Below are 13,444 nucleotides of genomic sequence, written 5' to 3'. Positions count from 1 at the left end.
ACGGTTCAAATACTTTTTTGGTAGAGAATTATTTTTGTTTGAATTAAATGCTATAAAAGGACTACAACCTAAAGGGACATTTTACCATGAGCATTTGATTCTGGTGTATAATCCTACAGTAAAGCAACTATTAATTGCTGCTTGACCACCATGTTTTCCTTTGCGTGCAGAGTTAATTGCAGGTAAAGACTTATTTTTTGATACACGATGTTCTCTTGTGTTTTCTGACTCAAATACCAAGGTGCAATCTCTGGGGGTTTGTTTTGTGTTTAAGATCTAAGGAATTTTTTTTAATCGCCTTGCTGAAAAGGTCAGCTTGGCTGTAATCAGGGATGGTTAACAGCTACGAGCAAAGACTGGTTTTAATTTGGCATCTACAGAGACTGTTGGTCTCTTCTTCAGATGTCTTCTCAAAGTGATGCTGCGGCAGGAAAAGCTGCTGCTTGGCAACATTGGGATGTTTTTCCAAAGGGAACCAGCTGTTTAGACACTCTACTAATAGGCGCGGGACACTGGTTCAGCTATGCACTCTTGCCAGAGGACAATCTCTATTTTGAATATTAACTCTAAGCAGCCACAACCTTGGACTTTCATGTAAACTCACAGGTGTTAGTTCAAATATGGAAAGATTTAAAGCTCATGAACATGCCACAATAGGAGGAAGTATTTTAAGCCATTCACATGGAAGGGGGCCGGAGAATTCTGAAGCAATACATGACATAATTTGCAAACTGAGCAACCAGTTTGATCCCCTAGCTGAACGCTTTAGATCGCTCGCTCCCTGGGCAACTACAATGCTCTGGTTTCAGCCTGAGAGGTAGCCCAGAAGTTGTTTTTCCACCAGCCCGCCACTGGCATTGTCCATTTCTGGTATCCTTACCCAAAGGATCATGCTACTGCCCTTTCCCAGATCAACAGCTCTCCTGTTTCGATACTCTTCATATAGGAACTGCTCCTCCTCCCCACTTTGCGGCTGTCAGCCATAGCTTGTACCCAGCAGTGGGAGTATTCCAGGTCTGAAAACAACACACTTAGAATCTTTCAGCCCTGTATTTCAGAAACTATATACAACTAGAACCACTGAAATGCAGCCACTGCTGCAGTGGATTATGGCAAAGGACCACTACTTTGTAAAAGAAGGGGGAAAACTTGAGTTGAGACAGGACAAATTCTGTCCTTCAATGAAAATAGTAGGATAGGATCATTAAATCCAAAGGTCTTGTTTGCTTTGAGAGCTCATTGTTTCATATGAAAGATCCCACATACGGAGAGCATGGAACTTGATTCAATCCAGCATAGAAGGGGAGAAGGGTTGAATTGACCCTTTAGGTACAGGGAGTTTAAGTATTGCCAACTTCATGAACTTGTTGGCAGAGGCATTCTCTCCTTTTCTTTGGTGCAGCTGTACGTTGTCTAAAACTGGCTAGATGCTGCTTGTTGCTACCATTCTTTCTTGCTCTACCAGATACAGTCCCCATGAGTTACAATTCTTGCAAGTAGTTTTTATAAGAGAGACTATAACTAAATCAAGACCTTAAAAGCACATCTGGAGGGGGAAATACACATTTCCCTTTCCAAGCACTACTATTTCTCTAGGCAATTAGATTATAAGCAACAGCAAATAATTTACTACTTCATAAAACCATTTCCCCAGACAGACTCCGCAGCTACTGGAGCCCCCGCTCTGTGCTCAAGTGGCTTTATTGCAATGGAAGTCGGAACATTTATAACAGCAACACAAAACTTCCATGGGGGGGGGGGGAGAAACAATCAAGGGTGGCACTGTTGGGAACTGACCAGCTAGAGACTGTGTGCAAATGGCTGTTGGACAGGAGGCAGTACTGCATTAGACAGCATCGTTAAAAAGCTGTCACTGGCTTCCTTGAATGGCTTTAGAGAGAAATAAGCAGAAATGTTATGACCCCCTCACCACAGGTTGGCAGCAGGGTTTAGACCATGTACCTTCAGTACCAACACACGGGCTTCTGTAACTTGAGCTGAAGCAGCACCTCCTTAGCTAGTAACAAAAGTAGGCTGTTAGCCTTTAGAGTAGCCACAAGGGGGATACAACACACTTTACAGCTGCTGAAGTCATGGTGCAAAAGAAAATGGAAAAAAGCATGGTACCTATAACCTAGTATTGGGCTCTTTATAAATACCTGCCTAGACAGAAGTGGATGCCACGCTCAAGTAATCTAACCCTAGGAAAACACGGACACCAAGAAATTGTCTCAAAGGCAAATTAAATGATCCATGGACTTTGGTTAGGACAACTCCAAATAGCCAGTTTGAAAGCGGGGGGGGGGGGGGAAGAGTTCTGATCCCATCATAAAGACAGACTCAAAGCTGCGATGGTTGGTCCTGTTTTAGCAAGCCTGTTATTTTTAAATTTAGCATTCATGCAGCCAGGAAGGACACACGACTGAAAACGCATCTCCCCAACCTCTTACATTCAGTGTTTTAAAAAGGAAATGTTTTTAAAAGCTTTGAGAACTTCAATGCTTTGAGCATATTGACAAAAGGTAACATGCAAGACAGGGATCCACACAAAGGAGAAATAGCTTTACTGTAATACAAAAAGAAGAAACATCCTTCATCTTATGTACAGGCCACTGATGAACGTTCACATTCTGGAAGACCCATAGAGAAGCTGCAGACATTCATGCAGCAACAGTTCATGCTTTTAAATGGGGGTCGGGGGGAGAGGGGGAAGAAGGGAAGGGAATATTGGTTATGGGAAGGCTAACAGAAAAATCCTTAAAAGGCACCAGCACCCTCCTGAAAAATCTACTCACACTAATGTTTTAAGTTGGTTTGCCTGTTTATTTTAAAAATTATACCTGTCTGCAAAATGCTGACCTCTTTAAACAAGCATTCAGAGAGACCTCTGTTTTTCCTATTTACCTCAAATTGTATTCCAACGTTAACTATTTGGTGGTGTCATAACAAATCTGTTTACCCAAATAAAAGCCACCAAAAAATCTGCAATCCTAGACCTGTTGTCTGGCATGATTAAATAGTGCAGCCAGTATGAATCTATCACCATGGCTACAGAAAAAAAAAAAATCAACAGTAGTTTGGCTTTATGCACAAATTCACTCACCCAAGAAAGCTTTTAACCGTGTTCATTCTCAGCTGAAGACGGGGGAAATCTACATTTGCTAGAATTTGTTCGAGCTGCACAGGACAGTTCTTTTTTAAATGGTTAGGAAACGGACAGTTCATCTGAAAGGCTGATCCTGAAAGGGGGGAATAGATCATTAAAGGGAAAGGGACTCAGCACATGCTATCAGCACTTTGTCCCATCAGCAACATTCTGTGCTTTAATTGGCTTTCATGAAATGCCCCAAGTGTAAATAAAAGCAGAAGCTCAGTGTTTTCTGAGTTCTAAATAAGATCAGAGTTAGGCACTAAAGATACTTAAAGCAGCATCTTCTAGGAAATGTTCCCAGTCCATGGCCAAACCTGGGGTGCTTTGCTGGAGCCACGTAAGTGTTGGTTGGGAGTGGCACATTTAGGCACCAGGGGCAGAGGAGAGTTTCAAGTTGCTCTAAAGTAAACTTGTCTAGTTTTGCTTGCCCAGGGAAAGCATTGGTTTTGGGGTGGGCGAGCGTAAAGGGGAAGAAGGGGGGACAGGAATGTCAAAAATCTGTTGTCATGGGCCATAATGGTGGGGAAGTCTAAATTACATTCCTGAAAATTTTGCAGTGGCTCTAAAGTGACCCTCTGTTAGCCAGGAGCAGGAGTGATAGACTCTGCAGTGATTTGGGAGTTTAAAGGGGGGGAGAGAGCGGAAATCAATGACGGTCCTCAGGTCCAGATTGCGTTGAATCCCACTGCAAAAGAGCAAATTCTCTACTCGATACAGCAATGAAATAAGACTGCATTGGACAGTGTCACATATGCCAGTTTAGAAAGCAAGTTTTAGATATGCTGAACCATACCAGATGTAACAAGTGTACAAGATATATTCACCTCTCACTCCCCAGGATCTTCCTGGCCACTAATGGGAAGGGAGTCTGTACCTTAGCAGACAGGAGCACATGGCTAACAGGCTTCATCTTTCAGAGGCATTTAATGTACAACACCCTGCTTAGTTTAGATTTATTTGCACTGAAAACAGTGCAACGGATTTTTCCAGGGATTTAGAAAGGCCTTATATATATGACTTGCGAATGGAGCCTTTGTGGATAGGAGTTGTATTTTATGGTTTAGCACCATAAATCCCAATTACAATATAGCAGAGTTTGTTTCATCTCTGAATTATTTATTCATGCAGCATAGAGGAGAGTGTTTTGCAATTTTAGAAACATGGTTCTGGTTGTTGTGGTATGAACAGAGTCTGCAAATGACCAACTAGCCTTCAGCTGTCAACTACTAGAACAATGTTATGCCCTAATTTTAAAGTACAGGTATCAGCTTGCACATTCAAATGGTTGCTTTAAAAAAAACTAGACTGTGAAGTCCCTGGGTTTTTAACACTTACTTTAAAAAGGTAACTACAACATACTTATAAATCTTGCTTTACCCTTAATTGACTGGTACATGCTCTAGAGCCTCATCACATTTTTTGACCTGGAAATACACAATACTTGGCACTGACATGGCATCAGTAGAGATCAAGACCCTTTCTAAAGAAGGGGAAGAATTACTTCCATTTTAGACACTGGGCAACAGGCGATAAGTGACTTGCCCTATGTTGCCCTCTGAGTCAGTAGCACAACTCAAACCCCGATACCTCAATGCCCAGTCCTTTGTTTTGTCCACTGGACCGAGTTGCTTTCCAATCAGCAAGCCACACGCGACTTGTCTACATTAGAGTTTTCTTCTGAAAATTCTTCCACCACTTTCCCAGTTTGAGTAGCATTGAGAGCTCTAAAGCAGACAAGGCCCTGGGTGCTGCTGATGTTTTTAATGGCGTGTGGTTTGGATCTAGTCAAAGCAGAGTTAGACAGAAAATGTAAAAAATACATGGCCACGAGAGCCGTGTCTACTACAGAGCACCTAATGTTGCTACCACCAGTGGAGTTGGGCCTGTGTTACTGACAGTGGGACACTTTTTTTTTTAAATTTCATGTGGACCCCTTCCACTCCTCCTCTCCCCCCAGTAAGTTTAGTTAAGTAGGCTTTGGGTGCACTTGTAAGTCAAATGCCAAGCACTTCACACAAGTGACAAAAAGTTAAGGTACTAGGTATGACTACATTTCCTGAACTGGGTTATTGCTTTTATCTGGCTAGTAAATCTGAGCTCTGTATAGATCCCACGAAGGGAGGGATCTTGAGTGCCAGACTGAGGTTATGGTGCTGTATCCTGTACAACTGCAGTGAAATCTGCAACAGGAAGATACCCGTATTAGGCAATGTTTGGATACCACCTTAACAGACAATGTCTGATTCTCCTCTAAGTGCAATTCTCTTCCACCTATTCTGGACAGAGTATATTTCAGCACTTACAAGCACAAGGGATTCCCATTCTATTATTCAGAGATATCAAATGACAAGCAGCACCACAAAGGAGCCGCCATAGCATTGAAAATTAATCCAAACAGAAGCCACTGATTTACATTTCAAGTTTCTTCTTCCAAACTTATTTGGTCCAAAGACGAAATTAAACTGCTTTACATTAAAATACATGCAGTCAGTCTTCCACACATTCACTAATGATTCATCTAAGCAATACACATGCAAGAGGACAGGGGTCTTCCAATGGCTATTCTGCCACTTACTAGTTCTGAAACAGGAATACGTGAGAAGGAATAGCACAAGACTACTTGCATAGTTGAGGGATTGGCCAGATCAGTCAAAGGAGGAGAAAACAAAATGACAACACAATATAGATTGCATATATGTTCATCGGTCTCTACTAAAAGGTTGATTACATGATGCATGAACAAAACAAACAGTTGAGGTGAAAATAAGTTAAAACTGCACCATATCAGTGTGCATCTTGGCATAGGTTTTATTTTTGTAATACATTTAGTCTAAACTCTCTAAGTGAAGAAAGTGCCTGGGATCACACTTTGCCTGCTGGTTACACTAAGTGTTATGTATCTAGCTGGAAGAAAAATACCAATTAAAAGCGATTAATCTACTCCACATGAACTCTCATTTTTACTAAAAGCAACCAATTCTGGGCTATGCATAAAGAGAAAAATGCTTAACATAAAGGGCAAACTCAACCCAAACATTTTTTTATTCAAAAACAAAATATAGCATTAACAAACTGATGTGGCAGGAATGAGCCGGTGCAGAGAAAAGATGGACAAAACAGCGACAGATACAAAGCAAGTAAAGGCAATAAAACCTTGTATCAGCTGAGGGAGTAAACTGGAATGGTACTGCAGTCTCTCAATCAAACAGGGTTTATTGAGAAGTTATACAACTCCACTAAGCAATAGTGCGTGTAATACAGGATTTATTGGGTACAGATAGGTACGCACAAGCCACTTATCCCTATATAGCGAAAACGGCACAGCTCATCACTTCTCCCTATATAGAGACAGGAGATATAAAATATACAAAGCATGGGTGATGTAATGCCACAAAGGCAATGCAAGACATCAGAATAAAATTCCTTCCAGCACCTGACAAGTGTCGTTTTCAGGATAGAACTTACGTTCTGGATTTGACAAACAGGAGACTGGAAGAGTTCTAAGATTCGCATGACAAACAGTTTTCCAGTTAATCGTTAGAACAGCATTCTCTGATTCAGACTGACTTTGTCTTCAGTTTTTTTACATGAATATACACTGCATGGTTTCCATAGCGATAGGAACTACAGCGGTTTGCTGACTAACGCTGCCTTTTTAACCTATACTGCACCGATACAATAGGTTTATAAGGGAGACAGTATTTCAAAGTGTTCCTATTTAGCCTAGATATAGATACACACAGGGAATGAATCTCAGCTAAGAGTTATGCAGAGATCACTAATGTATGACAACAAGTGGCTCATTCCAACAGCTCTACTCCCTGAAAACGCATGTTAGTTCATACACTACTCTGAACAACTTTCATGACAGTTTAAGGTGCGTACACTGGCAATTTGGTGCCAGTGTACGCACCTAATTAATGTAGTACACATATTAAACAAAGCTTTGGGGTTAAATTCTGCTCTCAAATTGTGTGCCGACATCTGTTATTGGCTTCATTTCATGAGCCTATCTAAGGGCAGAATTTAGCCCATTTATTCTCTTTACCATCACTGTAATAGAGAACAGCAGGTCATGAGCTGTGCCATGCAGATACAGGAGATATAGCCTTCAAAATACCTATCACTCAGCTGTCACTAGTAAAGCACATCTATTTCAAGCTTGGATAGGTGAATTCATAGCAGTACAATTTACAGTTTACCATGTAGCTACTGTCCTATTATTCTTACAGTAGTTATGTCATCTCTATATTTTGTTGTGACGCCACCACCACGCAGCTGTTTGTCAGTATGAAAGGAAGAAGGCAACGTTAATCACTGCAATGAAAGTATCGGGAGGGAGACCTAAACAATACCGCTGGTACAATTGTTTAGCCCATGGCAGTCTTGTGGAGTTCATTTTCTTATGTTGTGGTGAAATTGGAAAGACCAGCATGGTAATGGAATCAAAATACTCGTGTGTAGTGTGGGCATAAGTCATTCAGTAGATGTGCTGAGAACCTGCTCCCATTAATTTAATGGAGCTAGGTCTTAATTTTGCATTTTAAGAAAGCTGGGTTCTATCTCACAAGAGCTCACATATAAAAGCACGTTTGAGGGCTTCGTTCTAGTCCTGAGAGGTCATTTGTCAACACCACAAAGTGATCTGGCGTACCATGGTAATCTCTTCTCAGATCAAACTTAGAACAGCCATAGTAGGGGTATTTGCAAGTTGAAAATGAGCTGCATTATCACCAAAGGTCCACAGAAAAAATCTGCACCTTGCTTGCCCACACTACTTCTGGCTCTAGCCAGTGACAGATCGTCAAAGTGCTAAATAAACATACACAAACAAAGTATGAGCTCAGTATTGTCTCTATGCAGAACAGATAGTATGCCTAACAGGTGTTGTTCACTTTCTTTATACACTTAGACATTCACCATATTCCTGAAAGAGCAACTGATGCCTTAATCTGAACACATTCTATTTAGAAACAACTCCACTTGCAATTTTGTTGTTATGAAAACATGCATATGAGTAGGGCTTTTTAAAAAAAAAAAAAGTTATTGCAGTTTTATTCATTTACCAGTTAGATATTCTACATCTACAGAGTAAACAGAAAGCAGTAATAGTAATAATCATACTTAGCTCTTACATAGCTAGCCCTTTTCATCTCCACAGATCTCAAAGTGCTCGGTTACCAAGCAAGCCAAGTATCATCATCAAGCATTGACTGGATCTTTGATTAAGATTTCAAAAACTTCTGCTGCTTATTCCTCACTTGGAGCCAATAGGCCTAACCAGGCTCACGCAATCTGACTGTCCTCAACTACTACTGACTTAAGTGGGAGCTCAGAGCCTTGAGCCAGTTAGTGCATCAGTCTATAGACTCTGAAACTGCAATAAACTGACGTCCCAATCACATGGCTAAGGACAACAGCTGAAAAATAAGGAGCAAAAGTAAGACTCAAGGCACATCTGCATGAACCGAGGATATTTTGTTCCTATGAAAAAGTGGGGAAGTGAAATAAAAAAAAAATATATATATATATACACACACACACACACACACACACACAGACCATATGTGGAATTCTCTGTTGAACATTCAACCCCCGCCCCCCTGACTGTCTTCCATGAGGCACCAGTGGAATTTCAGAAAGAATCAAAAACCATCTGACCTGTTACCATCCTCTCAGACTTTTCAAAATGTCCCATTTGCTATTAAAGAAACTAGACTTACCAAAAATCTCTGGTGAAGTTTTCTTTCAGGTTTTTTTTTTTTTTTTTTTTAATAAAAAAAACGTGCTCCACTCTGAAATTAGCTTTTGGGCATGGAAACAAGCAGCAATATGCTTGCTGAATTAAATCTTAAAATAATTTTGTATGCTATACAAATATACATCTGTTCAACATTTACACCACTTCACTTCCTAGGATCATAGTTCAAACTTACTGCCATTACACATGGAGCAATTACCCAACTTTTCAGTTCAAAAGCTCCAAGGATATAATTTCTCAGGTATGAATTCACCCAACAGCCAGTGATGGGATGGAAAAAACTGGATCTGTTAGTAGAAAAGTAGCAATATGAAGGAGTTCCAGGTGAACTAGACACTTTGTTTTTAATATAGTCCATATTTTTAAGGGCTGGGGGATAGGTTTTGGAGGGGCTTATATAGTGGGGGCAAGGCTGCCAGCTGCAGCTGATCCTAGAAAGATTTCAGCTAATAGGAGACCTTCCTCCTCTTGGCCTCACTCAAGTCTTTGTTCTCTGGGGGTTGTTCCGATGCTCTTCTGCTTGAAGGGGTCCGATAGTCCTTGTCTTTGCTCCACTCATTACCTTTCTGGTCTTCTTTACTGACAGTTCTTGCCTCTTTTGATGAGACAGAAACTCTCCAGTCATGGTCCTGCCTGGCTGTATGGGAAGCAGTGAAAGGCATGTCTGGCTGTCTTACAGTTTGGTTGGGCTTGTTCAAATCTTCTGCCTTGGAGACAGGAGGCTGCACAGTGCTGATCTGACCCCAGTGGGCTGAAGATGCATCAGGTCCCCGTGACAATGTCACATCTGGATTGCTCAAGGCTGATGGACTGCTATTCTTGGAGGCCTGCTCCTTCCCTGTCGCTTCTGTCCTCCTAGCCAGTCTTGGATCCCGAGGTCTCTCTCGAACAGCAGGCTGCACCGCTGTGGGAAGAGTGACTCCTTTAGAACCCAAAACTTGAGACTCTGGGGGCTGTCGGACTACTCCATTGCCTTGTGCTGACAGGCCAGCACTGGCAGAGAGTCTTCTAGAGTCATTGCTGCTTTTTCTGTTGGTGTCCTTATTCTTCCCATCGCTGCCCAAACACGTCTGCACTTGAGTAGCTTTCTCTGACAGTGCAGCAGTAGGAGGATAGGAGAGTGGCCGCTGTAATGCTGGTTTGAGTTTCAGAATTTTAACAGCATCCTTTTTATAGTTTTTGTCACAAGTCTTGATGATAGCGCCTCTTCTCTGAGCATCCTGAATCAGCTTATTCCAGTCTTTATTTTCCTTGAAAGAAGAAAAATAGTTAGCAAAAAGAAACCTGCACACACAGGGATCTCAGGATGCATGTGGTCCCATTTTAAATCCATGCAACCTCACTTCCTATAGCCGTCGCAGGAACTGTATGTACACTTGCTCTGGGATGAAAGGATTTTTAGTAAAACTTTCATTAAAAAGCAATAAAGCATCCCACTGCTATAACAGAGAAAGGATACTTTTAGCCATCATTGTACAAACTCATTTAAAATGACAGCTCCTGTAACTATGATTGTCAGGACAGCGGTCCTCTGACCTTGTCCAAATACAACACAAGAATATGGTGTGATTGCCCCCTAGTGGTGCATGAGATACAGTAATAGAATATATTTTTTGAAAAATTAAGGCAGTGGTGTGCAAACTGGGGAAGAGGTGGGGGTTCAAAGAAACTCTCAATATCACTTTCCATAGCAGACTTACTAGCGCCCAACTGCCAGCCTTACTTCTGCTGCTGCTGGCAATGAGGTGCTAAGTCTTCTGTGGAAAGTGATATTAACAAATATCATTTTTCACATTGCCACCCTTACTTCTGCACAAAAAAAGTTTTAGATTACAAGTAATGGAGGGGCAAGACAAATTCTCTGAATGGTAAGGGAGGAGGGGGGGCGCGATTTGAAAAATTTGCACACCACTGCTTTAAGGGACATCAACTTCAAATATAGGCAATTTTTAAAAGGTGAATTTAAGCAGTTTCAATTACTACACCTGCTCCAGATTCCACCCTGCCAATTTCTGTCGTTACCCAGCCACATTTTCTTGTTTTGTAAAAATATTTTTCTCTGCTGTTTCTGTGTAAAAGACCCACATGCAGGGAAAACTGACTGTCCCAGGGAAACTGACTGTGCATTTGATAGCATTTTGTGCAAAAGGTAAACAAACTGAAGCAATAGAAAAAAAATTCTATTTTTTTTCAGGTGGTTATCTTAGGCATTACTTGAAATGTGTAAGTAAAAATTCAGACAAAAGTGTGATTTTTTTTAAAGCTGAAACTGTTCCTTTAAAAATTTCGAATTCAAAAAGACATTTTAGCTTCCTAAATGAGTAAAATCTAATGGTTTGTTAGATTGATCCTATTAGAAAGAAGGCACTATATGCAAGAACAATATCATGAGAACAGGGACATTTACTGAGTCTCTGCTGAATGAGAAATGCCAGCTACAGTAGTTAAACTGTCCCAGCAGTCCTGATTCTTATTACAATGACTAGTAACCTCAAAACTGGTCAAGTGCAGTACACTTGATCCCAATGAAATAAGCTAAAATCTTCCCCTTTTCCTCCTTACTTTACGCCACCATGCCTAGGATCTAACAAATTCTGGAAGCAAAGGGGTGAAGAGGACATCATCAATAAGACAGTGTCTGGAACTGAACTGGCCTCTTTTTATGCTTAATTTGCATTCTCAGCATGTGCTACAGAGTGAAAAACCAACTCTTCCTCAGGCATGGAGGGCACTGTCAGGAGATATTGTGCAGTTCTGCTATAAAGGGAATGGGGAGCAGATCTGGGGAGCATTTGGGGCTGGTGGGTCCTCTGGTCTTCTCCCTACCTGAAGCAGTCACTAGGATTGGGGAAGGCAGCTTCGTTTGGTTTATTGTTCGGCTTTTGGGGGGAAGAAAGGAGAGGATTCTGACCCTCAGGCTGTGGAGCTTCCCAGTGCCAGCTCTCGTTCAGGCTGCCACTGGGGAGAAGATTTACCTACCCCCTCATATTTTCAGTATTTTTTACTGTTACATTTTATTGCAAGCCTTTTTACAGAAAAACATCTCACCTGCCTGGCTTGAAACAATGGATACAGCTCTCCCTTCAGAAAGCCTTCTGTGGCAGTGTATTAGACAAGGACAACTGACTCTGCCCAAGAACAGCTTTCACACCATTGGATTGCTTTAACTGAACAACCTTATTCCAACATAGACGACTCTTTCACACAAGGATGGGTTGGGAATGGCTTTCACTTCTCATTCCTGACCTGAACTAACAGGGAGAACAGGCAGAGATTCACCGGAATACAATACTATACCTACCATTAATGTTGTCAGTCTTCCAAGGATGAAGAGGCTGTACCTTGCTCGAGTAATTGTAACATTCAGACGCTGAAGACTTGCCAGAAACCTAAATAATGAAACAAAATTAAGTCGCTGTACTATTTCTTCCAACACTCTTAGCTGAAATTTAGTTCTTATTTTTAAGAAGTGACAATTGCTGAAATAAAAACAAATGCTAACTACAAAGGTGGGTTTTCCTCCATCCCTTGTTCCCACTACAGCAGCCAGCCCTCCCCTGAACAAGGCACTTTGGTTGTTACCCAGACTCCCTTTGCCATCTTCAATCCCCTGTAGAGAATCTCACTTCCCCCAGCTTCTACTGCTGCTGCTTCCCTTCTCAATGGTATCTCCAGTCCCACTAGTAGCCACTACTTCTCCTTTCACCTTAAAACAGTCTCCAAAGTTTTCCTACTCCCTCTGCCACTTCCCTTCCCTGCACAGACTCACAGATGGAAGAGATCAAAATTATTTCTCCTGTCAAGACTTTGAGCTTCCTTTTGACTTGAACTGAAATAGATTAATAATATTTGGTATGATTAATGTGAAAACGTTCTATTTAATATTTCAACACTGTGCTTGAATATTTTATTTATTTTTAAGGTGACCCGCAAAGGAGAAACACACTGTTTGTGCCGTTTTTGCTGTGTCATGGTTCTTGAGACCTGACATTTTTGTTCCTTGACAAAGAAGTTTTCACACTGGAAATATTAGATCTTGTCTACCCTGTTTTTGCCAGAGGGCTATACAGATAACAGAATTATAGGTTTTATTCATTGTTTAAAGTTCAATTTTCGTTAGCACCTACTTAATTCAAACTCCTGATGAACCTTGCGGAAAAAAGCTCTCTGTTAAAGACTAGCACACACCCACGCCTCCTCCTCCAACGAGGACTGAAAAAGCTCCCAACTCCAGAGCCTACTCTACACAAAGAATTTTGCAAAAGAAAGTCTCATCACAGCTGACACCAATTTAGCTGAACAGGTACCACAGCAATACCTGGTGTTACCAACATGTTAATGAGTCCTATTTTTCAGCAGTTTCACACACACGATAGTAAAAACATTGCAACCCAGAGAACAACCTATGTTAGGGCTCCCACCAATGGAATTTCTGAGGTAAAATTCCCTAATGTAGACACCATGCAGTTCTCCAGCAAAAAAATGGGAAGGCACAACTTGATATTCCTGATAGTTTTAAGGTAAAAAATCTA

The 13,444-nt window shown here is 41.2% G+C and overlaps 1 protein-coding gene across 1 annotated transcript in view; it reads right to left on the bottom strand.

The window, feature by feature from the left end:
- Window positions 1-8,932: 8,932 nt before the first annotated feature.
- The window catches only part of SETX (senataxin), a 45,859-nt gene continuing 41,347 nt past the window's right edge, over window positions 8,933-13,444 (bottom strand). The window contains exons 24-25 of the mRNA XM_065418672.1: window positions 12,214-12,301; window positions 8,933-10,162 (exon numbers count right to left, since the gene is read on the bottom strand). Coding sequence (XP_065274744.1) covers window positions 9,359-10,162; window positions 12,214-12,301 — 892 coding nt within the window. The 3' untranslated portion in view covers window positions 8,933-9,358. The remainder of the gene's footprint in view (window positions 10,163-12,213; window positions 12,302-13,444) is intronic.

This window comes from Emys orbicularis, chromosome 18, assembly GCF_028017835.1.
Source record: "Emys orbicularis isolate rEmyOrb1 chromosome 18, rEmyOrb1.hap1, whole genome shotgun sequence".
Lineage (NCBI taxonomy): Eukaryota > Metazoa > Chordata > Testudines > Emydidae > Emys > Emys orbicularis.
The sequence above is the reverse complement of the archived record's forward strand: the minus strand, read 5'-3'. Positions and strand labels throughout refer to the sequence as shown.